This window comes from Temnothorax curvispinosus, unplaced genomic scaffold (assembly GCF_003070985.1).
Source record: "Temnothorax curvispinosus isolate PA1 unplaced genomic scaffold, ASM307098v1 QBEX01002449.1, whole genome shotgun sequence".
NCBI lineage: Eukaryota > Metazoa > Arthropoda > Insecta > Hymenoptera > Formicidae > Temnothorax > Temnothorax curvispinosus.
This window is the reverse complement of record NW_020212229.1, coordinates 115,518-141,944: the sequence shown is the minus strand read 5'-3', so window position 1 is coordinate 141,944 and position 26,427 is coordinate 115,518. Positions and strand designations below refer to the sequence as shown.

Genomic DNA, 26,427 nt, shown 5'->3' with positions numbered 1-26,427 from the left:
TAGAAAAGACTGAAAAATATAATAAAATTAGAAATAAATAGATATCTCCAAATTTGCGGAAGTTAATATGTTCAGAGTGTTCTAAAATGTCGAAGTGTTGCATTAAATCGCATGTCCGTACGTATATATATGTGTATGTGCAGATTTGATGTCCGTGTTTACTCTGATTTCCGCAAATTTGAAGATATCAAAGATCCATAACTTTGATCGCATATAAAACTAAGTCTAATCAACCGAATTTAAAAGAATTATATATGAAATAGGGGTAGAAAAGACTGAAAAATATAATAAAATTAGAAATAGATAGATATCTCCAAATTTGCGGAAGTTAATATGTTCAGAGTGTTCTAAAATGTCGAAGTGTTGCATTAAATCGCATGTCCGTACGTACATATGTGTATGTGCAGATTTGATGTCCGTGTTTACTCTGACTTCCGCAAATTTGAAGATATCGATCTATTTCTAATTTTATTATATTTCTCAGTCTTTTCTACCCCTATTTCATATATAATTTTTTAAGATTTGGTTGATTAGACCCAGCTTTATACGCGATCAAAGATCCATAACTTTGATCGCATATAAAACTAAGTCTAATCAACCGAATTTAAAAGAATTACATATGAAATAAGGATAGAAAAGACTGAAAGATATAATAAAATTAGAAATAGATAGACATCTCCAAATTTGCGGAAGTTAATATGTTCAGAGTATTCTAAAATGTCGCAATATTGCATATTGAAATCGCATGTCCCTACGTATATATGTGTATGTGCAGATTTGACGTGGCGCGTGGCATGACGGATCTTCCACCCGGCACCGCGGCGGCGGCGTTCCCGGGGAAGACGTATACGCGACGCGGACGCGACTTCCTAAAACCCTGACTTAATTAATTTATATATATAAGCGTCGATATGTTCCGAGATACAATGGCTCTATATCTGACTAATCGTAGATTTGTCATTTCAATAAAAAAAATTCTGACTCACCACGCCGATGTGCAACGGGCGGAGTTGTTCAGCCACGTAGCTACGATGATACTGTAACATACAAACATAAGATTCAAATTAAAGAAGCGTTCAAAATAATCAACATTTTTCAAAATATAATTTTTACGCGCAACTAATTTGTTTTTCAATAAAATATTTAGCAACACAATCATCTGTGTTCACCGAAAACGATCTTTATAAGAGTAAAATTTTAGATAATCTTTTTCTCTAATTATTTTTAATTTATCGAGATAAAACAATTCGAATAAATAAAAAAGAACTATTTTAATTTTACGCAGATATAAAGAGATGATACTCACCCCAAGGTTGCTCCGCCGGTGCCCGATGCCTCTCCCAGGCCTCCTCCTCCTCTCAGGGGATACTTAGGCTTCATCGTCTCACCGCACAGGACACTCGCGAGAAACACTCGCGGATAATAAACTACAATCGCGCGCGGACTAATTTCATTAAAAGTCTTTCTCGCGCGATACTGTACGGCACTCCCGTTTAGAAAAGTCCTTTAGTCCGATTACTTGAACGGCACTCCCGAAGCAAACGCGACGAACCGGCTGCGGTTCGTTCATTCAATTAAATCGGCGGACGAGGGTACGTTAGCTTCCCCGTCTTTGAATTTTTATCCAAGCAGAACAAGAGTTTTGCTTGGGTAAAATCCTCGTACTGGGTACTGGAGCCTTCCCACCTCGCCAAGGTCGTACCCGTGGGAAGGAAAAGTACTTTTCTCTGTAATATAAAAGCGGGTAACATGAATTTTTCATGCAAATTTGAAGGAGTCGCGACGCCGCGTGCTCCGCGTCGTTCCGCGTTCATCACCGCGTTACCGGCGTTACGTTGTTAATGGGCGACGTAATAATGGGCGACGAAATGTTCCGAGATGTTGGCAACTTGGCGCGATACTACGCAAGTCGAGCGGACGGTTAATAAAGACACGCACTTCGTCAATCAGAGATACGCTGTTGAAATTAAATATCGCACGCACAATACGTTACCAAACTCGTAAATCGAGATTATGAAGCATTCACGAACGGGCGATGTATCGCGGCGTTCCGTTATCACCGATCGAATCACCGGAATCACTTGACACGATCAATATCTCTCAGCCCTTTTTCCCTACGGAGAGAATCGGAGCTAAATCACACGACACGTCCGGCACGTCAGCGTTCTTCGCGAATCCAGACATGGCGGGAGGAGCGACTGTCACTCGCGAATATCACAGCGCGAAACTGCAAAGCAAGTCGTTCATACATACCTCCGCCTCGACGTCTCGAGTGAGCGCGTCGCGCGACACGTTCATTCCGATAAACACCTCATACACTCTAAATTGTTTTACACACACGGCACACGGCGCGCGGTACTCGATCGCGTATCGCGTATTCCCGCGGCCCGCGAAACGAGGAAGCAGGAATGCCAATCACCGAAACGAGCGCGTTCCGAAAACAGCACGAAGCACGGTGACGTCGGTGACGAGCGCGCGCGAAGCACAAACACTTCCTACCGGTGCGAGATTCCTCGGAAGAATGATAACTGAGTCACTCACGCAGGTAACACTACTCCGAGCGTTGACGGAAACAAGTGACAAGTCCGCTCATCGCCAGAAACAACGTTGAAAACGCGCCGATCTTCGAGGTACGGAGCTTTCGAGTTCAACGGTCACGCCGCTAGTACGGACTGCGCAGGTGCCTACACTGCCTACTACATCACCGTCACCGTCACTGTATCGATCCGCCGCGCCGGCGGCGCGGAGCGGCGCATGACGTCACGGCCTACGCGCGCGGCCGCGGCCGGTTCAAAAATACCGAAAACTTTCAACGAACAATAAAAGACAACGTATGCCGAATCTTTCGTTAACTTTCACAGGTTTAACTGGCTGTATTCTACGTTCTGCGTTCTGTCTCGGTGGTGTCTGGTCGACGTAGCTGTCTCTCGAAACGCGAGTGTTATATACATATATCGCGAACACGTAGTGATCATTAGGGCCAAAGCACATAACATGGCGTAGCGATATACGACGGTCGTAGTCCTCGACCTGACAAATCAAGATACGCCAAAGCTTGTGCGTTACTTACGTCCACGACTACGACTGTCATATGTGCTTTGGCCCTTAGCCTGGCGATTACGTAACTCCCTCATACTACGTTTACGCGAGCGTTACTTCTGTAGTAACTTACGATATATCATTCGTTTACGCGGAGTAACGTATCGTAAGTTACTACAAAATCCCGTTTACGCGACGGACGTATCGTAAGTTACTACAGAAGTAACGCTCGCGTAAACGTAGTAACAGTCAGTACGTGAGGGATATCGAGGCGACGGTGGCTGTTTACGCGGAACAGATATTTTTGCGCGATTTATCTATATTTAAAAAATATAATATAAAATAAAGTAAAAAAAAATATAATATAAAATAAGGTAAAAATATCATACAGGTGCAATCAGATCTAGATGCAACTCCCGGGCCGGCCGAGCGCGCGGCCGCCGCGGCCAGAATAATATCCCCTCCAGCTGGCTAGTTCAGACACGAACCATTAGCACGGACGCAAACCATGTGCGGTTACCGAGCGATACGACGTAGTTGAGTTGCACTTTCTCAGGCGGCGCGTCGGAAAATGCAACACAGCAACACACGAAAAAGACCGGGATGGCCTCTCTCAGGTTTCTCTCTGGCCTTGTTATTTCATGGAAGGAGCCATGTTCCTTCTTGCATTTCGGATAAATTTCTGATTGGTCAAAGAAAATGGGCGCGTTCAGCAGACCAAGCCGCTCAGTAGCAGTCGAACGTGATTGGCTCTTACTTTTAGAACCAACCAATCAACGCAGAGTGTTGATAAGACGAACTCAACAGTTGTGTCTGCTGAACGCGGCCATTGACGACTGCGCATCCTTGGAAATGCTACACCTGTCTTTTTATATCACATGGTCGCTGGTTGAACGCGAGGTAAATAATGGCGGAATCGTGCATTGTTATTACGTGTAGACGATAATGGTTATTTGTATCTTGGCACGTAAATGTACAAAGCATCGGTCCTGTTTAAAAAGATGCGCCAGTTGAGACGCGTTTTTTGCGCCACGTCGCAAATGTGAGAGGCGACACCCGTGGCGCGAGGACGCGCGAAGTCCCCCCCGAGAGAGTGAGTGTGCGTGTGTGTGCGTATGTATATGTGTGTGTGCGTGGTGAGAGAGGGAAGGAGGGAGGGAGAGAGTGAGAGAGCGCCTCACGGTTGTGTCGTAATTCGGAGTAAACAGCAACGTACCCAGCGAGTACCCTCGACGTTACGACCAGTTACGACATCCGTTTTGTTTCCTACCGCAAACGGGCAGGATGTGCCGCGGTTTCGTCGTGCAACATGAACGGTTTAGGAGATGTCTCTGATAACGCTTCCGTCTCCCCCTGTGATGTGAGGGAATCCTGACGTACGTGGTGCTCGCCCACCGTACGTGCGTGTTAACTTGTGCCTGACGGAGTACCGATTTTGTTGTCCATCATGGTGCACGGTAATATACCGAATGCATACAAATATAACTTTTGGGCGGAGCGGCCCGGGGACGCGCACGAGCCCGCAGTGGTGGAACTCACGTGCCTGATGCCAAACGGTGTTGTCATACCGTTTGAGATCAATCGCAATATTACCTTAGATCAGATCAAGGAGGTGAGTATACATTGCGCATACAATGTATCTCTGTGGGGAAAAAAACAACCATTCTTTCTCTTTCCCTTTTAACCTTTTGACTGTGCCAGCGGAATGCATATTTGCATGTGATTGCCACCACATGGCAGAAATGTGTGCTTGAATGAAAAAAAATAAAAGGTTACATTTTGCATCTTAGGCTGCATTCTGATATTTACTGTCACTAAAAATCTATATTTTATGTCACATATATGACACACTATTAGATTTTCGGTACTGACAGTGAATATCAGAACGCAGCCTTAGCAAATTCGAGCGCTTGCACTAGTGCGCACCAAGCTTGTTTATAATCTGTTCTTATATTTAACATTGCTTAAATACACATTTAAAAACTTTTTAGCCAATTAAACAATCTGTATGGATGCTTCATAGATCATTTTACTGGCTAAGAAGCATTTCAGAAAGTATTTAAGATGATCTATAAATATAAGAATTGACTAAGAACAAGTCTTAATACACATTCAGTGTACGCTAGTGCAAGCACACTAATTCGCTATTGTATAGTATAAAAACAGAAATGTATTTATTTTACAGTAACTTAACAATAATAGATATATTCAGGGACACATACGTTGTTCTAATAAAAACATTGATATAGAGTTTATTTTATTGTATGTTTATTAAAATTTGCAACTATTTAATAGATACATACATATTTTACATTGTGAGCACAAATAAATATTCATAGGTCAATGCGTATGAAGTATTCCAAGTCACACAGTTAAAGGGTTGCTACATAAACATACAGAAATATAAACTGACTGATACTTGACAGGATCTGTGGGACGAGGCTAGCAAGTATCCTCTTCACGGAACATTGAAAGACGCGCCGTCATATGTATTTTCGTGTATTAACTCGAATGCAGAGATAGAAGAATTGCGGGATGAAACAAGACGTCTCTGTGATATAAAACCCTTTTGTTCGGTATTAAAAGTTATAGAACGTGAGGGTATAAAAAGTGATAGGAACTTAGACTCGCAAATTGGTGTCCTGATCGGTAAAGGACTGCACGAGTTTGCCGCCTTGAAAAATTCCGAGGTCAACGACTTCAGATGGAAGATGCGGCTCTTGGGGGACGACGTGGCGTTAAGTAGACAGAAGAGATGCTGGATGGAAAAAGTGCGTTATCAGTTTCCTTCGAGAATAGCGCCGACGCCTACTGTACCTAAGAATATTGAGACCCGTTTGAAGGACGGAAATATCGTTTTAGTTACTAAATTCGAAAATTCGGAGGTAAGGCAAAATTATTTCATCTGGAATTTGGAACTACCGTTTGGACAAATTCTCATTTAAATTGACATTGTTGCAGGCATCGTTTACTTTTCAAATAGCGCATACTACTACGCCTCCTGAACTGCTCGAAGCAATCCTGAACAAAAGGGCAAATACTCTGAAGACTCGCGGCGAACTACCAAGCGACTTTACGCTTAAAGTTTGCGGGCAGGAAGAGTATTTGATCGGCGATAATATTCCGCTCATACAATTTGGCTATATTCAAGATTGCTTAGCGAAAGATATCATGCCTACGCTGGTTACGCTCAGCAAACAGAGTGTACCTGTGGACCAAGATAACGCTTTCGACAATCCGGACGTGGATACATTGCAACGTACGAAACCATCGTCCTCTACGTTAACGTTACGTAAAAAGGGCAAGCATATCTCGGTGTGGAAAATTGAAGAACCTTTTATTTTCACCGTGAATGGAATTTCTCGACTTAACTGTGATGCCGCGCACCGTACTGTAGAGGTATGCTTCAGTGTTTCTTTGAAATACGACACTTTGAAATAAGATTACTTGAAATTTGTCTAATTTCTGTTTCTTTTGTATATACAGATTGGACTGCAAGCTGGCCTTTTTCACGGTGGAAAATCTCTTTGCGAAAGTCAGAAAACCAAAGAAATTATTGTAAGTTCCGATGGTAGTTGTGAATGGGAAGAAACTCTCAAATTCGACATTAAAGTCAGGGATATACCACGGATGGCACGACTGTGCTTTGTATTATACGAAATCAGTAAAACTGCGAAGGGTTTAAAAAGCAGGAAACTGATTAGGGATTCAAAGCAAGAGTTCTTCATAAATCCTTTATGTTGGGCGAATACGACGATATATGACTTCAAGTCCCAATTAAAAACGGGTGCTATGACATTATACACATGGACATATGCGGAGGATATACAAAATGATGATTTGCTTCATCCTCTTGGAACAGTAGTCTCCAATCCACACATAGACAGGGCAGCTGCTCTCATGTTAACATTTCCAAAGTAATTATTTATTTTCTAGTTGAGAAAGTGATGTAATGTATCTGTACATTACGTTATGCATTATATGTGCTTATTATTTTCTAGTTATGGAAAAGATCAATGCGTCCTCTATCCTACGCCAGAAAAAATGGTGGAATATGCCGAATCATTGCGAGAACAATCTAATGAGCGCTTGGGTAAAGACGAATTAAATCAGGAGTCTGATGTTAGTCAACAATTGGAACAATTGAGATTACTAGCAGATAGGGATCCGCTGCACGAATTACATGAACAAGAGAAGAAGACGATGTGGGCGTTGAGGCATCATTGTCTTCGCGAAATTCCGACACTTTTGGCTAAACTATTACAATGTGTCGAATGGAACGATCATAGGTAAGAAATTAATTGATTGATTATTTGTATAAAGCTAACAAGATGACAAAACAAAAATTTGTAAACACTTATAGAGAAGTTGCGGAGGCCACGGCGCTCGTACAACTATGGCCAAAACTGCCAGTAGAGAAAGCGTTGGAGTTGTTAGACTACGCTTATGCTGATCAAAACGTCAGAAATTTCGCCGTTCGCTGTTTAAGAGACGTTACCGACGACGATCTCAGTCTTTACTTATTGCAGCTGGCTCAAGCTTTAAAACATGAAAATTATTTGGCGTGTCCTTTGACAGAGTTTCTCTTAAAGCGGGCACTTAATAATCAGAGGATAGGTCATTTTTTATTTTGGCATCTCAGGTCAGTGACATTTTTTACGTGATATTGTTTGTGCCAATTTATTATAATTTACAATGGAGTCTCTCGTGTTATTCCTTATATTTTATAATTTACGATTTACTCATTATTTGTTTTTCGAAAATTGTATTAGGTCAGAAATGCAGGTTGGCGCTGTATCCGTTCGGTTTGGTCTCATACTGGAAGCATATTGCAGAGGAAGCCAACAGCATATGCTATCATTATTTAAGCAGATGAAATGTTTGGAAAAATTAAGGAGTGTTTCGCAACAAGTGAAGCAAAAGAAGGATCGCAAGGCGGCTCTTCAGGGCTTTCTGGACATTATCCAGGAAGCGCATTGCCAGGAGGCGATATCCGACGTTCTTAATCCTCTCGATCCGAGTTTTAGATGGAATCACATCAAGTGCTTACTATTCTCACTCGTTAAACATGTTATTTTTCACACATTTCTTATATCTTCTATTCTTTTAGAATTGAGAAATGCCGTGTAATGGACAGTAAGATGCGTCCGCTCTGGCTGGTTTTCGAGAATAGTGATCCTTTTGGCGAAGATGTTTACTTAATCCTCAAACACGGAGACGACTTAAGACAAGACATGTTGACGCTTCAGATGCTACGTATTATGGATAAGATCTGGAAGAAGGAAGGTTTGGATTTACGTATGAATCCATACGGTTGCATATCTACGGAGAACAGAGTCGGGATGATAGAGGTGGTGCTAAATGCGGAAACAATCGCAAACATTCAGAAGGAAAAGGGCACGTTTTCCGCAACGGCGGCCTTCAGGTAAATAACGCGTTACGAAATATCGATATAATTTGACAAATACGTGTCGGTGAGACTTCTTTACAACTTCTTTGTCTATATTTACAGGAGAGGTTCCTTATTAGCTTGGCTAAAGGATCATAACCACACGGAAGCGGCGTTGAATAAAGCAATCGAGGAATTTACTTTGAGTTGTGCAGGTTACTGTGTGGCGACGTACGTTCTTGGGATAGCCGATAGACATTCTGACAATATAATGGTTAAAAAGACTGGACAACTGTTTCACGTCGATTTTGGTCACATTTTGGGTCACTTTAAGGAGAAATTTGGATTCAGACGCGAACGAGTACCCTTCGTTCTGACCAATGACTTCGTACACGTCATAAATAAGGGTCAAACGAAGAAAGGGCACGCTGCCGAGTTTCAAAGATTTCAGAATCATTGCGAGCAAGCCTTTTTGGTTCTACGCCAGCACGGAGGACTTATATTGTCTCTATTCGCTATGATGATATCCACCGGGCTGCCTGAACTCTCGTCGGAAAAAGATCTGAATTATCTTAGAGATACCTTGGTACAGTGACATTCAGATGCATTAATATACAATTAAGACGATATATATTATTATAAATGGGTACATTCAAATAATGCATTTAAATGTGTTCATAGGTCCTAGAAATGTCCGAAAGTGAGGCACAAAAACATTTTAGAAGCAAATTTGATGAGGCCCTCTGTAACTCGTGGAAAACGTCGTTGAATTGGGCGTCGCATAACATGTCCAAGAACAATAAGACTACATGAATAGCAACAATCGCCGATAGCGTGAGAGATCCTACGCATCCAAGAATGCTGTCATGACGTCATCGGACTTTACGTCGCGTTACAAATTGTAATGTTAAGATGTACGCTGACATACTTGGCAAGCGTGTCACGTTTGGCCGCTTGTCTAAGACTGGAAAAAAAAGAAATAAAGCTGTCGCTTTTGACAGGCCTTGTCGTCAAGATTGGAAATCGACGACTATAATCAGTATTTGAGACTGTATAAGGCGATCGTTGCTGCTAGTGTCAACGTGATAGGACTTGTACTATCGAGAGGTGACTTAGTAGAATGATTTCTCGAGAATCTGATACATTTGTACAGTTTAGAGCTCTACTTTGTGCAGCACAAGCAGTCGGTACCTACGTTCAATATGATACTTTTTTAAATCACGGACGTACGGTACATATCAATTGAACAAAATTCTTTTAAGTTCTCCTTGATTGAAACTCAATTTAAGATGGAATTCTATGGATTCTAAATTGTTAAAGTTAATCTTGTAAAACTATTTTCATTTTATTAGTCAATTAAACCTCGTTAAGTTAGATATTATTCTAAAATTGTTTGTCACGATACGCCGAAAGCCTGTGATGGTATATGTATGATATACATGCGAATATTACTTGCAACAATAAACTGCTAGGTATCTGCTGTATTTGATTGATCACAAACGTAACAAGAAAAGACATGCGCCGTTGTTTAATTCGAAAAAGCGAAAAGATTTGATGATCGTTCAGATAACGGATGATATGATTTATTACGTACCATTGATAACGACAGTGTGATAATCCAAAGCAATATCTATTTTGTGAAATTGCCCGTAACAGTAAAAGTATCATGACCAAGTGATCGGCCTGGGACGATTTTAATTGAAATAATCGAATATTTCCATTAAATATGATTGCGCGAATGACCTGCGAATTAATTGCCGATCCGTGTAAATACGCTCCGTCGACCGAGGATATTTTTTTCCCGTGGTTTTCTTACGTTTATATTTAAAAACTTGTATCTCGTTTAACGAAAAAAAAATAGCGATACGTTTCGTGCTGGTAAAACTAGTAAAATTTCTTAATTACTATCACGCGTGATGTCGTGTTTGAAATATATATACGTGAAAATAATGAAAAAAAGCCACTACGAGAGATATATATTTTGATAAATATACCGCAATATATTATTATTATTATTATTATCCACATATTAAGCGATAGTTAAATCAATAGGGCCACTCATACTTCAGCGCTGTCCTACGTAATAGACCGCTATGCTTTCTAAAACGGCTCTAAAACGCACGACCGCACGCGCGATCCTCACAATGTAAGATAAGATAATGATCTCTAATACACTAGAAAGAAAAAAATAATGTTGCAGACTGCGTCAATGCTGCACATATCCATATCATCATCATCTTACTAGCGCATTATATTTAAATTGTCGAGAGATAAACGAGAGAAAACGAAAACTTTATACACATAACATTATAGATATAATACACGTATGTACATCTTCAAGTCTCTGAATTTTATTTCTCAGTGCTGCTTTTGATTTCTTTGTAGACGGATTTGCGCGGCGGCCCTATCAGAGCCGTAGATAGGGCTGTAAATATGCAATACGGGAACTGATGGAGAGGGGCATACGTTCTTTCAACCACGCTCTCTACACGCGTATATACGCATGTTCTTTCACGTCATACGCAGGTGTACACACATCCGCGATACCGCAATCCGGAGGAAAAGAAGCCGGCTCCGTTCGTCGAGCGTATTTTCCGTTACACCATCTCGGGCAAGAATCACTTGCAATCGGCAATTTTTCTTCTATCGTCTCGTAACAGTAACAGAACATGTAATTTTATACAAAACGTGGATAAATTTTCTGTATTGATCAGTGTCTGTTGTAAATAAAACCAACTCTGAAGTCTGAATTTTCTTTAATTGTAACCGTTTTGGAAGATTATGCGAATCATTATGCGAATTATTGCGGAAAAGCATTCTACTCATTATTAGATTAGAGTCCGCCGTATTTTAATCAGTGTACCTGTCGATGCGTTGGAAAGACGAGCAGCGGAAGTATAAGAAAATGACGGCTACCGAGGAAACGGAGCCGTTGATAGCTACGACGTCGGTATCTTCCGTCAGTAAGACTCAAAGAGTCACTTATCATACAATTTCTTTCGTAAGTACAACAAGCAAGATATTTATGTCATGTGATATAATTATCGTGTCCTCCCAATGCAGTGTATGAACGAACACGAATCCGAGTTGATGCAGCAATATCCTGTGATAAAAATAATTTTTAATTGGAACGCATTATCGCACGTTTTCTTTTATCTTACCTTACGTAAATATTTTATTCTCATACATCCCTGAAAGTTACCTTAAACTCAGCGCAGACGATATTCATGTCTATGGCTTCGATTCTCTGATCGATTATTATTTGTATAGTGTAGTATAGTGTATAATTATATAGGAGTACTTTTTTTTTTAATTATTAAATACCAAGGTTCGAATAATCAACAATTGAAAGTAATGAGCGTTTTGATAAATTAGTTTTTAATAGTGTTAGAGATTGGAAGTGGAAAGATTGCAATAAATGATAGGTTTTCCAATATTTTTATAAAGAAAAAAGCGTTTCGAAATTAACTAAAGAGAAATTATACTGAACTCAAATCTTTGACTATTAGGGGAAAAAATGCTTGTGGGCCAAAAATGCTCTTGACAAATTTAATAAAACTATGAAAAGGTACTTTCTGGGAATTTTTTTTGAGTCGCTAAATCTAAATTTCTATTAAAATTTAGATTTGATTTTAAAAAATTAGATTTATATTTTAAACGTAAATATTTTTATAAAAATTCTTATAAATAAATTTTTATATAAACCGAACGATATTTTAAATTTGTTGACCGTCATATTGAATCTGTAATTTAATTGAAATAACAAATTTCAATTTTCAAAACGGAATCAGCGGCTTCAAAAACCCTTCAAAATTTTTTATGCAAATTGAACTATATTTTGAGTTAGTCTCTATCAAGACCGTAGTGCCCATTATATTGAATTTGCCATTTTGAATTCTTGAATTTTTATTTTAAATTTGAAATTAGCGGTTTCAAAAACTTTTAAATTTAAATTTTTAATCAAACAATTTTTTGTATTTTTGGTTCGCCATATTAGATCCGCTATTTTTAATTTTGTAATTGTGATTTTAGATTTGAATTAAGCGACCCCATAAACATAAAAATATAGTATCCCCTTCTAATTGTTCCGCCACTCAAGTATTTTTTTTTAATGTGCGGATATTCCCATCATGAGAGGACTTTTGATCAGTTTTATCTTTGTGGATATTTTCGTCGTTGACAGTCAAGGAGTTAAAAAAATATTCGATAACTTCCAAATACTTTACATACAATGGAAAAAACACTAGTAAAGATGTACCTGTTTCAATACATTAATATCTACACTGAAATAAAATTAAAAACGTTTATAATCGTTGTAGGAAGGTAATGAAAGAGATACGTTGCACGGCGGAATCACGGCGGAGACCTCCTTTAATCTTAAATCGATTTCGAACGTTTCGACAACCGTAGATTTCAACAACGAAAATTTTGGCAACAATATTACGTACACGTGGAGCGACGTAAACGTGTATTATAGTGTGAAAAATGACAGAATTTGGGATCGGTTGATGTTTAGGACTAGAAAATCCGTCGCGCAGAAACACATATTAAAAGATGGTAAAAAAAAAGAAACGAAATTTTTCGCTTATCTTTTATGTATTTGCGACGTTTTAGTTTTCACTGTATTTCGAAATAAATTATTCTAGTATGTGGAGTGGCTTATCCTGGCGAGCTGCTCGTAATCATGGGTGCGTCAGGCGCAGGCAAGACAACTTTGTTGAACGCATTGACGTTCCGTTCAACACGCGGACTATCTGCGTCCGGTTTGATGGCTGCCAACGGCCAAAGAATATCGCCGGGTATCCTTACGTCGAGGATGGCCTATGTTCAACAAGACGATCTGTTTGTTGGCACGCTGACCGTTATGGAACATTTAATGTTCCAGGCGGCAGTGCGGATGGATCGGCAAATCCCTCGTAACCAGAGAATTAAGCGAGTTAGCGAGGTCATTGATGAGGTAGTTCGATCATGTTGTTGAACGTATCAGGAGATATCTTTAATTATTACATGCAAAATGCAAGTGAGAAAATACTAGAACTAGCAGAAGATCTTTCGCTTGCTAATTGCTCTTATTATTAAATGGTTAAACTGTTAAACTTCAGCTTCAGTTTTATTTTATCCACTCACAGGATGTATACATTTAATGACATCTTTTTTGAAAGCAGCTCGCTCTTTCGAAATGTCGAAACACTGTGATTGGGATACACGGCAGGGTGAAGGGCCTTTCAGGAGGCGAGATGAAGAGGTTGTCCTTCGCTTCCGAGGTATTAACCGATCCTCCGTTGATGTTCTGCGACGAGCCGACGTCGGGCTTGGATTCCTTCATGGCTCATCAGGTTGTCTCCATTCTGAAAGCATTGGCGGGTGAGTTTGAGCCGATACAAGATTTTTATTCTACGAGTAAAGCTATATTCTGCATTCAGTGTTTAAAAAGAATTAATAAATAAACGATTTAACAGCACGTGGTAAAACAATCGTTGCGACTTTACATCAGCCCTCTTCGGAGCTGTTCGCTATGTTCGACAAGATTCTGTTGATGGCCGAGGGAAGAGTCGCCTTCATGGGTACAGCCGCGCAGGCTTGCACTTTCTTCAAGACGTAAGTTCACTTATTAAAAAGCTTTATTTCTAAACCATTTTAAATTTACATTTTGTTTCACAGGCTCGGTGCCGCCTGTCCCAGCAATTACAACCCTGCTGATTTCTTCGTGCAAGTGTTGGCCGTGGTGCCGGGACGCGAGTTAACTTGTAGACACGCCATCGAAACGACGTGCGATACTTTCCGGAGAAGCGAATACGGTGCGAGTATCGCCCTAAAGGTCGAAGCCGTCCACGGCGAATTCGAGGATACCCTCAAACGGTTCAAATACTCCAAGAATTTCGGCCAATCGGTTTACAAAGCGAGTTGGTGCGAACAATTTCGCGCGGTTCTGTGGCGATCCTGGCTGTCAGTGATTAAGGAACCGATCCTCATTAAAGTTCGCCTGTTACAAACGATCGTATGTTTCCCCTCCAACATTATTAATCTAGTTACAAAACGAAAGAGAAGATTAAAATACAGTCTGCTCGTGATTAATAAAATATAATTTATCAATCTAAAGAAAAGGCCATTTACGGTCAAAACTAAATCTTAGTTGCCTAATAATATCGCGTGAATCTACATGAATACGTAATTATGTACAATTCATCGCCTTAGTGATGTATGAATGAAATAATTTTTATTTTAACCCCCTTTTTGACGCTTATTCGCGTTCACGAATGATCATGTCATTGGCAAGGACGCATAAAAACAGGCAAAGAACAGTTATGAAAGAACAAACTCGAATTTTCTGTTGTAGATGGTCTCGCTGCTGATCGGTGTTATTTACTTCGGCCAGCAAATAGATCAGGATGGCGTGATGAACATCAACGGTGCCCTATTCATCTTCCTCACCAATATGACTTTTCAGAATGTCTTTGCAGTCATTAACGTGAGAATTTAAGACGTAAAACATATAAACAATCGAGTTACACTTGCAATTTTGGTTCCGATAATTATCAGAAACAGCATGAGAGAACGTTCAACAAAGCTAAACTATATCCGTGCTGTGTACAGGTGTTCTGCGCCGAATTGCCGATATTTCTTCGCGAGCACAAAAATGGTATGTATCGCACCGACGTCTACTTCATCTGCAAGACTCTAGCGGAAGCACCGATATTCTTAGCAATACCGCTGATCTTCACCGCTGTCGTTTATCCTATGATCGGCCTCTATCCAGATGTAAAGCACTTCTTTATCGCTACTGCTGTAGTAGCTCTCGTAGCCAACGTGTCGACTTCATTTGGTAATCGAGAGCTTACGAAACATACGCATCGCGCGCGTCGTTTGTAATTAATTTTTTTTTTTAAATAATCGCTGTCTTTCCTTTTACAGGCTATTTGATATCTTGTATCAGCAACAGCGTATCTATGGCCCTCTCCGTCGGTCCACCAGTCATAATACCGTTCTTGCTTTTCGGTGGCTTCTTTCTAAATACAGCGTGAGTATTTCAAATCGTCTCGATCAATAATAACTAAAATGCTAACTGAAATACTGATTTTTCCGCGTGTAACAGGTCTGTACCGTCCTACTTCGTGTGGTTCTCATATTTATCTTGGTTTCGTTACGGCAACGAGGCACTTTTGATCAACCAATGGTCAGAGATCGATTCTGTAGCGTGCACCAGAAGTAACGTGACGTGTCCAAAATCGGGACACATGATTCTCCAAACTTTCAATTTCAAAGAAGAGGACTTCTGGATGGACATCCTTTGCTTGTTCGCGCTTATTGTCGCATTCCGCTTTCTAGCTTTTCTCGCGCTACTGTCAAAAACTTGCCGTTCACACTAATCTTGTCATCGTCATCTTTATCCTTTATCCATTTATTATTTTAAACGTCAAGACATCTATATACAAGAACCAGTAGTTTGCTCTAATGCTGCGTGTATTTTTAATAAACAATTTTAATAAAATTGTCTGTCTTGGTGTATTGACTTTAGTAGTGCCTACGCCAAAAAAATATTTACAATAAACAAATTTTACAACTATATAGTATACATTTACATAATAGTCGGAGAGCTGACGACACTTTTGGCCAAGTGATTTTGTAAAATACAATTTTCCGTTTCCAACCTGCGTGGACGACTCTCCTTCGATAATCCGAGCACCTGGCTGATCGTACCTGGGGGGTTTAGAAGTACGCAGGTGAGAAAAAAACGGATTTTCAAGTTATAGTATAAGTCTTAATTTTTATCGGATATTGATAATTGATCACTCAGGAGCATGCAAATAAATTACCAGTTCGATTGCTCGGGGGAATCAGTCGTCAGGCTTAATTATAAGTAATTAAAAATAATTATTTTCAAGTCATATTATAAAAGCTGGATTTTTTTTACTAATAAGTATAGTGTTAACACATACCACCCAAAAAAAGCCAAATAAAAATTTTGGTGGCAACATCTCTAAAAAAATTATTGAAAATGCACAAAGCTGGCGGAGGGATCTGACGATGGCTTCTTATAGTATGACTTGAAAATAATTATTTTTAATTATTTATAATTAAGCCTGGCGATTAATTCTCCCGAGCAATCGAACTGGCAATTTATTTGTATGTTCCTGAGTGACCAATTATTTATCAATATCCGATAAAAATTAAGACTTATACTATAACTTGAAAATCTGTTTTTTTTTTCTCACCTGCGTACTTCTAAACTCCCCAGGTGCGGCCAGCCAAGTGTTCGGATTATCAAAGGAGAGTCGTCCACGCAGGTTAAAACGAAAAATTGTATTTTATACAAAATCACTTGGCCAAAAGTGTCGTCAGCTCTTAGACTATATAATGGGCAAATTTGGAAATTTACAAATGTGATAATTAATAAATATATTCATGTGAGTGTCGTTAAGGATATCGATGTTGACGCGTGGTGACCGCAAAAAAGGCTATACGTAATAGGAACTTGGAAAAATATGTGCCTCGACGAAACAACGCGCGGTGCAGCTATACTACCTACGTGTCGGTGTTTCCTGTATCGAAGCTGACCACTCTTTCGCTCGCATCTAGATATCATTACAAACCGGTTGCAATATATACCGTGCGACCGCATGTACGGTACAGGGATATGAGAAACAATCTCGGGAGATCTTCGAGTGTGTCATAATATAAGAGAAAAAAAAATAGAACGCCGAGATCTAGAAATATCTATCCGCTTGATCTCGCGATACCGCTATTGGTCCGCGAATCGAAGATCTTGCCGGGATTGTCATTCGCCTGGAAGCAGGCAACGCGATATGAGACACAGGGGCGAGGAAGAGCTACTGTTACTGCCGCTACTAATGTCGATCATTAAAAAGCAAACGTACAATAATTCCAATAGCGAAATAAGATCGGTCTGAACTGGCCGCTCGTCTGTCTCGCTCGACGTACATATAGGGTTTCGGTTTTCGATTACCACGAGTCTTCTGAGTCACGAATGCTTACTACGGTGCGGAGAGTACTTTTGAAGAAAGCCTCGGATGGGTGTCCACGCGCTTACTTATGCATCCGCGAATGAGCTATCGATTCGCGAGCGTCGATTACCGTGTTTGCTTGATCATTATACGCACACGTATTGTGTGACGGTATTGTTCGTCTTTAATCTCACAATATCGTTGGAGAAATTTCACACCCTCTGCAACAATCGCAATAATTTCGCATTTTAAAAGCTAATAATAATTCGATTAATTCACTGATAGAATTTGTGTTGTCATCATTAATTAATATTTAATATTTTACGTCTGAGAAAAGATAAAATGTATGCATTTGTATATATATACACGAGTTATTCGCGATCGATAAACTTAGACGAGTCTCCCCAATATTGCTGCTTGCACTGCGTGAATGCGTGCGTGTCTGATATTCGGTTGCAAAGAAAGGCGAAGAAGGGTAACAAGCAGGCAAAGTGCATCAGGTGTATCGAGTGGTGGTAGAGTTACGTGCGTTGAGACGAGAAGCAAACGTGACGCCTGCAGCGAGACTCGTACTTTCAGTGTCAATCTTCGTTTCATGACACGTCTTATCGGTTTCTCATTCTTCTACAGACACGTAAACGCGCAGTTTCCAAGCTACGGATTGTTGTGCATCGGCGGGCCATTTTGTCCTTGTCATTATCAAGATAACGGCGGTATGTATTATACGTATCATCTTTTACTCGAGAATAGGAGCATTATAGTCTGAATACTCTAAACATCAGATATGATAGACAAGTTTAATTTAACATTTTATAAAGTCTTATTATATAAACTCTGTTTTTAAGGTTTATATTAAAAATATCTTAAAAACTTAAGAGTTTATATTATCTTCAAAATAAGATTCCATCATATTTTTATATTTCGGCGTTGTTAACAGTTTTAAACTTTCTAATAAAATATCAGTAAAGATGACGATTGAGTTGAAATTCTTATTAGGTCAATAAACAAATGTCACATTTTTTATGCGTATATATGCATAATCTAAATTTTTTATAATTTCGTACTATTTTATATTTTTGACACAGTTGAAATATGGTTTATCAAATAAACAATTACATAAATGATAATTTATTGCATAAAGATATATAGACTTTAACTAGATAGCATACTAAATAATACAAATAAGATATAAAGTGTTGATAAATTTTTAATCAACCAGAGTTGATATATAAAACAATTATATAATTATAGCAAAATTAATAGTGTGAAAAATCATGTAAACATATTGCTAAAAACAATTTATGTATTGTTGCTACAAACATATTGCGTAAACATAAATTGTAGCTCCGTCTAGAATTCATATGATGCTCTTGTAGTAATAATATATATATTATTAGTGGAAACAAATACAATATGTAAACTGTTTACACAATAAAACCTCCTTGCTGTAAAAATGTGACGAATATTGAATAAATCCGTTGCTTGAAACAAATTTAATATCTGTTGCTGAGCATTTACGGACGCAGCTTTACATGTTATCTGCGCAAACAGTCGTTCCGAGTTTACGTACATATTTTGTAAATATGACAAGTGTTTTGAAATCTGTACGGGTATTTTCTAACTCCTTAACGACAGTTTCAGTATCGTTGCGCAGGTATTATACATGGTAAAAAACCTGCGCAACGATACCGAAACTGTCGTTAAGAGGCTTCCCTAGTGTGACAGGGCCTAAAAATAAATAATTTTTAAAAGGAAAACGACAAAGTCAATTGATGAACAACTTTTCTCACATATTTTACTATATTTCAAGAGTGCATACAAATTTTTTCAAAATTTTATATCTGTTATTAAAGCTCGTGCCAGCCATTTTTTTGGAGCGCCGCGAAAAAACGGTGACCACGATTGCAGCCGTTGTAGTTATCTGAAACAAAAAAGCAAAAGAATTCTTAATCTACTTGAGTGTGGCTATCGTCTGAAGCAGAATCATAAAAAAATATTAAAAATTTAAAAAATTATAGCTAAAAAAGTCTGCTAAAAAAGACGAAAATAATTATAATCGCTATAATTTTTTAAATTTTACAATTATTATATGAAATAAAAATGCTTTAAAAATTTTTCCATTTTTCTCTGAAAAAAGAAAATTGAGAAAAGAGTTATGTTTTTATTTTTTTGTGTTCTCTTATCAAGTCTGAAACAGCATGGACGTTAAGCTCGATGCTTCACGACATATCACGATGCTTTCTTGGCAAAACTTATCCGTTTACGCGATGGATCAGAACCGACGCACCGTAAGCAAGCAGCTCATCAATAACGGTATTTAAAACATATTATTTTTCATGTGTAATGTAAAATAAAACAATACGATAATGTCAGTCGCTTTTTTAGTCCGAGGTGTCGTTCGGCCTGGCGAACTCACCGCGATCTTAGGCGGCAGGTAAATTATCCGCGATCAATTATATTGCATAGATCAACTAGCATATTGTTTGTAATCGAAACTATTTTTTCTCCACCCTCATTTTCCAGCGGTGCTGGAAAAAGCTCACTGATGACAGCATTGGCATTTCGCGCAGAATGTAGGTAGAATTTTTGTATAATTAAATCTTCAAAAGAAGAAGAAAAAGGAGATGTTCAAAGCTTAGCTTTTTACTTGAATTGGCAGCCGGCATTGTGGTGCATGGAGATGTTCGCGTCAATGGCATATCAGCTAGCTCTTCGTACATGAGACGTCACAGCGGCTTTATGCATCAGGAAGACATGTTCATCGAGACAATGACGGTGCTCGAACATATCTGGTTTATGGTAAGACTCCGTTTTCCGAATCCAAGTTATGCGCGTTACATCTTTAACAATCTTCATCAGGCTAGAATGAAATTAGACGGGAGAATGCACACCGCGGACATTCGTCTCAAGATTGATTGTTTGCTGAGAAATGTCGGTCTGATCGAGAGACGCGACACTCGCATCGGCGGCGGTGATGACGGCAAGGTTTTATCGGGTGGAGAAAAGAAGAGGCTTGCTTTTGCTACCGAGGTGCGTATCCGTATGTTATCTTACAATTAGTCAGCGTCTTGTGCAAATTCCCGTTGTTCCTTCCAGCTGCTGACGGATCCTGACATACTGTTCCTGGATGAGCCAACAACGGGACAAGACGCGCATTCGGCCGGCGTTCTCGTGTCGCATATGACAACTTTTGCGTTGAGGAACCGCACGGTTTTATGTACTATACACCAACCGAGTTCCACCATCTTCGGTAGTTTCCATCGCATAATCCTTTTAGCCGGTGGTAGAGTGGCGTTTGCCGGTACCAGTACGCAAGCAATACAATTTTTCTCCAGGTATGTTTCATCATTCGAACACGAAGCAGACAAATTGTAATTTCATTAGATTAATTCAAGCAAGTTCTGGAACATCGTCATTCTGGAACATCGAGAAAACGCGATATTGCTTTTTTACGAGAAAAGCACATTGCTTTTTATTTTAGTTATGAAATAAATCCATTTTTCTTAGAGATAGAATTTATGGCACGGCTATAGAATTTTCGTAGCGTATTGATATCCTTGTCTTATGCAATTCTTCCTTTTTCCTTCCACAATTACATTTCATGTTCAATTTTGGTCTCTGATCTGTAGAAAAATATCTCAGAATTTTTTATACTATTTTTATAGTATTAATTAGAATTTCTGTAAAACACACAACAATTGGGTTAGCATAATACGTGTCCAATCGAGCGGTGTCCAAACAGAGATCACCACTCTGAAAGAATGCCGCTTTAGAACATGTTAGATTGAAACACTCATTGAAACACACTTGTTATTGCTATTGTCATCCATAGCCAAGGCTACGAGTGTCCATGCAATTATAATCCGGCCGATTTCCTGGTGGCGACTCTAGCGATTGCACCCAGCGATGCGGATGGTAGCGGAAGAGTCGCGCAGAAGATCTGCGACGCATTTCTCACGAGCGAAGTCGGCAACGAAATCGACGTTATATTGCAACAGGAGCTTGATACCGCTCATTTGCAGTCCCCCGTAAGCAAATTGTTGCGAAAACAGATGTTAACGATTGACGATTAAAGGAAATTACGACAAGAATTCTTTTTGTTTCAGATCGAAAAAAATATTCGCGAGTCGCGTGCCTTGTAAGTGTCTTCTACGCAAAAGAATTTGATAACAGTTCAAATATCAAAAGTATCTAAGAAAATTCGATGACTTAGTTATATTTACGCACGTTGTTATATTTAATTCAGCGTGGAATCGCGCAGCTGGTTGCGGCTCTACTGGCTGATCCATCGTGGATTCCTGCAAGTTCTGCGCGATCCCTCGGTGCAATTGATCAGGATACTGCAGAAAGTGGTGAGTGATCGGTAGGATGTTCTAATAAGTGTATCCCTGTATTGTTTGAATTTTAAGATAAATCTGAGGATCGATTATATGTATCTTGAAACGGTGAAAATTACAAAAGTGAGGAAATTTACTAAAATATTTTGGCAAAAAAAAAACTATAAGAAAGTATGCCATTCCGACAATAAATTATAACTTTCTACAATAAAGTATCCAAAATTTACAACTCATTCATATTTTAAAAAGTTGTAGTTTTTTGTAGAAAATTTATACAACCATCTAAAATGAGTTACAACCTAGCTTCTGCAAAAATATATAGTTAGCTGTAGTTTCTCTATACAAATTATAGAAATATCTATATGCTAAACTACTGGTTTCTACGGCATAGTTCGGACATAGATGGGAAATGAAAAGGTGCACGGAGTCATTTGTTGTACTTTCATAGAAATTACAAATTTCTAAAAAAAGTACGACTTTTAACAATTGTTTCAGACTTTGACCAAAAATGGAAACAAGTAAGGCAAGATAACTTTTGTAGAGGAACTGTGCCTGTTGTCGCACCCCATTTTTTTAAACCAAAATTTTGACTGAAAACTTCTATAAAAATATAACTAAACCGCATTTTATTCTAGAATTATCATATAATATGATCATTGCAGTATTTCCAATTTCATCCCGATTTCGTCATATAATGTTATGAATCTTTTCCTATCGGGGTATCTACAAACATGTTCTAAATCTTGCACTTTTTTCGTAGATAGTTATAGCTCCGGTACAGTTTAGCGCAGTAAGTTGTATTTTCGGCTCAGTTTTTCATAGTAAGTTGTTGTTTCGGCGTATTTATCCCGAAGACTTTTACGCAAAAAGTTGTAGTTATGACGTAGTTTTGGCGTGTTGTAAGTTGTAAAAATTTTTCCGCTAGAGTATCTACGATTTTATTTGTCAAAATCTAGTAAATTTGTTCACTTTTATAATTTTATTCACATCGTTTTAAGTTACATAATTGACTCACTGCGTGCGAGGAACCGATTGAACAATTTGTTGGATGCGTATACGGAAGTTAATAATGAGTCGAGTTGCAGACCATTGCAACAACCGCCGGCCTGTGTTTCGTAGGCGCCATTGACTTTGATCAATTGGGCATTCAGGCTGTGGATGGTGTTATATATCTTCTAGTGTGCGAAAACGCGTTTTTCCCTATGTACGCGACCCTGGCGTTGATTCCGCAGGAATTGCCGCTTCTTCTTCGAGAGTACAAAGCGGGCATGTATTCCGTTCATCTTTATTACCTGGCGCGAATGATATCGCTGGTGAGTCCAATTTTCCAATCGGTCCACGCAGGCACCGATGAGTCGTGTACGCGATTCTCGATTTGCGAGAACATTTTTGAGTTTTTCAGGTGCCTGGATTGCTGATGGAACCGATGCTGTTTACCGTAATAATGTATTGGCTGGCAGGTTTGCGTCCCGCAATGGACGCTCTCGGTCTGACCATCTTGGTAGTTATATTCACGATGAATGTGTCTACTGCTTGCGGTAAGCGTTTCCATCTGTTCAAATACCAGCGACAGATTACGTGTCCGTTTATGCGAACTCTTACGTTTCAGGGTGTTTCTTCTCGTCTGTCTACCAGAGCGTGCCGCTGGCGATGGCATATCTGGTGCCCTTCGATTACGTTCTTATGATAACCATGGGACCTTTCATTAAGCTCGGGTATTTACGATTATTCCATCTAAATTTCTACATTTCTACCAAGTTTTAAGATTGTTATGGACATTTGTGCGTTTCGCAGATATTCTGAATCAGTAGATCCCTATATAATGTGGTACTCGTATATAACATGGATTCATATAACAGAAAAATTACGGTAACGCGGTAAACCAACCCTGTCTAACGCATTAGATACATATGTAACGAAACACTAATCCATTATCCTATTTACATAGTCATTATTCAAAAAACGATGTTGGAATGTATTTGTGGATAATTCCAACAGATAATAAATATTAACAAATTTCTTATTTCTAAGATAAATAGTATATTATTACCAAGTGTAAATAGGTATAATATATAATTAATTTTATATTAGCCAAGATGGCCAATTCTGCTAAAAGCAAGCTTTGCAAAACCATGTGCTGCATGCTATACTGCATGGGATAATTTTGGCAGTAGCAAAGCATGATCTGCCGTGTCAGATAATGTGATAGAGATGAAACAAAAATCTAGCAGAATCTGATATCATTATTTGATGGCAGATCGTGACGGCACGTTGTGCACGGTTTTTGCCGCGTTTCTACGATTACATATTATGGCAGCAAATCGTGCTGCTAGAAAATAATATAGGAATCTTGCTGCATATTCATGTTCAGATTGTTGGAATACTGCCGGCATTCTGCTAGCTATCAGATATATTAGCAATCTATGTCCTGCAGTACTAAAGTTTATGTCTCGTTGCTCCGTTAAACGCAATATTTACCATATTTCTATATACATACGTAACGTATGTATAATCTATGAAGTGAATTTATGTAACGCGAAAAATATTTCCTGCGTTATCAGGGATCCACCGTATTTTTTCCTCTTTTTATTATAATTTTAAATCGCGGGGTTTTTTAAGGCTTCTGGCCTTTTTCCATCATCATGTGAGATCATGATGTCAGAGGCGAGAAATGACACGCTGAGAATTTATGCGCGCCGTTTACAAATAAAAAGATATTTGCGTAAAATAACACTTTAGATTACTTCAACACACTTCAAAAATATTCCGAAAACTATTTCCTTGACAGTTAATAAACAGCCATAAAATGAATGTAATACGAACCCTAGTCATGCATCTGTGCATAAGCTTGCATTCGTATTACATTCATTTTACTCACATGATGACGGAAAGTAGAGTCCCTCTAATCAGAGTCTGGCCATACGGTAGCAACTTTTGATTGGTTCGCCATTTCTTGGCAAAAGCAAGAGAAAGAGAAAGAGATAGAAAAGAGACAAAGAAAGAGATAGAAACAAAGAGAAAGCAATAGTGAATGTATATATCCCTTTTCTCTCGCAGAATTATGCTAGAACTGCAAGTTGGTTAGACTTTGATTAGAGGGATTCTAGCGGAAAAAGCCCAGCGCGATACTGCATAACGAGTTACAGAATCACACTACTGGAGCCTTAATTCTTTTTATTGATGCCCGATCGGTAGCTCGTTGCCCGTATACGTGCGATGGATAAGATACGTCTCCTGGCTACTGCACTCCACGGAAGCTCTTACCATTATCCAATGGAGAGGCGTGCATAATATATGTGAGTTTCATCGAGCGTCGCTCCTTTACGAGACATATAACGGATCTGTTTCCTGTGAACAGCCTGCGAAACGATCGACCTACCCTGCCTTACCGAGGGCACTGAGGTGTTGGATCGCTACGACTTTGATGAGCGCAACTTCTGGCCCGATATCGCCCTCATGGCTGCCATTTACATCATCTTCCACTCGTTGGCATATGTCTTTTTGTGGAGGCGATGCAGATCGAAATAAACGGATCAAAAGTCATAAGATGAAAAATTAGAATAAAATTAAAATAAATTAAAATATATATAGTAAAATAAGCAGCTTACATATTCTGTGCGTCAAAAAATATATAAGAACAGAACGGTGTGGGACGAGAAAACACATCGTAAGCCATATCTGCGAACACATCAGCGACAGTCGAAGTCATACTAAAATGACCGATACATAATAACTAGATGTGTTCACAGAAGGAAACGAGAAAAACAAAAGGGCACTCACTTTTTTATAGCTGAATTTCGTAATGTATCCCAGACAGCATCATGTCCAAAATCGGGACATAAGACGTCTTTTCGACATCTTTTAGACGTCTTTTAGTCATCTTTTAGTAAAACGTCTAAAAAATGTCTGAAAGACGTCTTTTAGACGTCTTATGTCCCGCTTTTGGACAAGTGTGCTGTTCTCAGCCAGATAATTAGTCGAATTGACGTCAATATTTCGCGCGTTTTCCGATTTTCGGTCATCGATTCGGTCATCGAAGAAGATTAAAGTCTAACTTGGGTTGTTTCCCCCTTAAGGGGATCCTAGAGTCACGACCGAACTCCGACGGGGTCGATAATTTTGACCGTTTTCTATGTTCCGGTCTATATATGTCCTTATCTAACGAGATATTTGCGATATATCTGCCCTTGTCAGATTGCAACGTCATGTACACTGTATGTGTGTATATGCATAAAAGCAGTTGGATGAAAAATCTTTCTTATTAGGCTTTCAATCTTAGTTTTAATGGCCACGCTGTTCTTTCCGATCTAGTCCGAGGTGCGGGACATTTTCAATTTGTACATGTACATAAGCTATATAATTTGTATATAAGCGAACGTTTCCTTGAAGTGATATATAGCTCTAGGTACAAAAGGTGCAACACCAAAACTAGTATTAAATATATTTTTCTTAAGATTTTAGTCTGAAATTTACTATCCCGCACATGATTTCTGTACGTACTTTAAACGTGTAAACGGGTTTTCCATTCTGTAAAGTCAATTCGAAGAAAATTGGTTTAACTGAAATGTCGGTAATTGCCGTGACTCCAGGATCCTCTTAAGGGAAGCCACACTGAACCAAAACTGTACATGAATGCAATAAAAGCATTCATTGTAAATAAAAAATTCATTAAAATTGGTCCAAAGAATTATTTATTTAT

The 26,427-nt window shown here is 39.0% G+C and overlaps 3 protein-coding genes across 6 annotated transcripts; all 3 read left to right on the top strand.

Annotated features, from left to right (window-relative positions):
* The first annotated feature begins 3,934 nt into the window (after positions 1-3,934).
* Positions 3,935-9,534, top strand: LOC112451653 (phosphatidylinositol 4,5-bisphosphate 3-kinase catalytic subunit delta isoform). The gene is made up of 10 exons (XM_025011419.1): positions 3,935-4,651; positions 5,466-5,924; positions 6,001-6,438; positions 6,526-6,956; positions 7,041-7,328; positions 7,403-7,681; positions 7,812-8,081; positions 8,150-8,464; positions 8,552-9,014; positions 9,110-9,534. The coding sequence occupies exons 1-10, from the start codon at positions 4,487-4,489 to the stop codon at positions 9,239-9,241; spliced, it is 3,240 nt and encodes a 1,079-aa protein (XP_024867187.1). The 5' UTR covers positions 3,935-4,486; the 3' UTR covers positions 9,242-9,534.
* Positions 9,535-9,563: 29 nt separating this feature from the next.
* Positions 9,564-16,016, top strand: LOC112451654 (protein white-like). Of its 2 annotated transcripts, none has more exons than XM_025011420.1 (10): positions 9,564-11,429; positions 12,748-12,985; positions 13,075-13,385; positions 13,591-13,792; positions 13,888-14,026; positions 14,090-14,426; positions 14,766-14,897; positions 15,023-15,251; positions 15,341-15,446; positions 15,522-16,016. In XM_025011420.1, exons 1-10 carry the CDS (start codon positions 11,298-11,300, stop codon positions 15,793-15,795), a joined length of 2,100 nt encoding a protein of 699 aa, XP_024867188.1. In that variant the 5' UTR covers positions 9,564-11,297; the 3' UTR covers positions 15,796-16,016. The 2 variants fall into 2 exon arrangements, with proteins under 2 accessions (XP_024867188.1, XP_024867189.1); XM_025011421.1 differs by having other exon boundaries at positions 13,594-13,792; positions 15,522-16,014.
* Positions 16,017-17,290: 1,274 nt separating this feature from the next.
* Positions 17,291-26,405, top strand: LOC112451655 (protein scarlet). Of its 3 annotated transcripts, XM_025011422.1 has the most exons (15): positions 17,295-18,104; positions 19,579-19,704; positions 19,777-19,825; positions 19,915-19,964; positions 20,051-20,190; positions 20,251-20,421; positions 20,488-20,726; positions 21,224-21,419; positions 21,498-21,529; positions 21,638-21,743; positions 22,814-23,041; positions 23,131-23,266; positions 23,338-23,443; positions 24,924-25,024; positions 25,087-26,405. In XM_025011422.1, exons 2-15 carry the CDS (start codon positions 19,590-19,592, stop codon positions 25,254-25,256), a joined length of 1,839 nt encoding a protein of 612 aa, XP_024867190.1. In that variant the 5' UTR covers positions 17,295-18,104; positions 19,579-19,589; the 3' UTR covers positions 25,257-26,405. The 3 variants fall into 3 exon arrangements, with proteins under 3 accessions (XP_024867192.1, XP_024867190.1, XP_024867191.1); XM_025011424.1 differs by lacking the exons at positions 24,924-25,024; positions 25,087-26,405 and adding an exon at positions 24,786-24,909 and having other exon boundaries at positions 17,291-18,104; XM_025011423.1 differs by lacking the exon at positions 22,814-23,041.
* Positions 26,406-26,427: the final 22 nt, after the last annotated feature.

Coding starts and splice junctions, on each gene's coding strand:
- LOC112451653 (XM_025011419.1), top strand. CDS start 4,487: ATGGTGCACGGTAATATACCGAATGCATACAAATATAACTTTTGGGCG. Junction 7,329..7,402: donor GTCGAATGGAACGATCATAG/GTAAGAAATTAA, acceptor AAACACTTATAG/AGAAGTTGCGGAGGCCACGG. Junction 7,682..7,811: donor TTTTTATTTTGGCATCTCAG/GTCAGTGACATT, acceptor AAATTGTATTAG/GTCAGAAATGCAGGTTGGCG.
- LOC112451654 (XM_025011420.1), top strand. CDS start 11,298: ATGCGTTGGAAAGACGAGCAGCGGAAGTATAAGAAAATGACGGCTACC. Junction 12,986..13,074: donor GAAACACATATTAAAAGATG/GTAAAAAAAAAG, acceptor AAATTATTCTAG/TATGTGGAGTGGCTTATCCT. Junction 13,386..13,590: donor TTAGCGAGGTCATTGATGAG/GTAGTTCGATCA, acceptor CTTTTTTGAAAG/CAGCTCGCTCTTTCGAAATG.
- LOC112451655 (XM_025011422.1), top strand. CDS start 19,590: ATGGACGTTAAGCTCGATGCTTCACGACATATCACGATGCTTTCTTGG. Junction 20,727..21,223: donor GCAATACAATTTTTCTCCAG/GTATGTTTCATC, acceptor TGTCATCCATAG/CCAAGGCTACGAGTGTCCAT. Junction 25,025..25,086: donor GAGAGGCGTGCATAATATAT/GTGAGTTTCATC, acceptor TCCTGTGAACAG/CCTGCGAAACGATCGACCTA.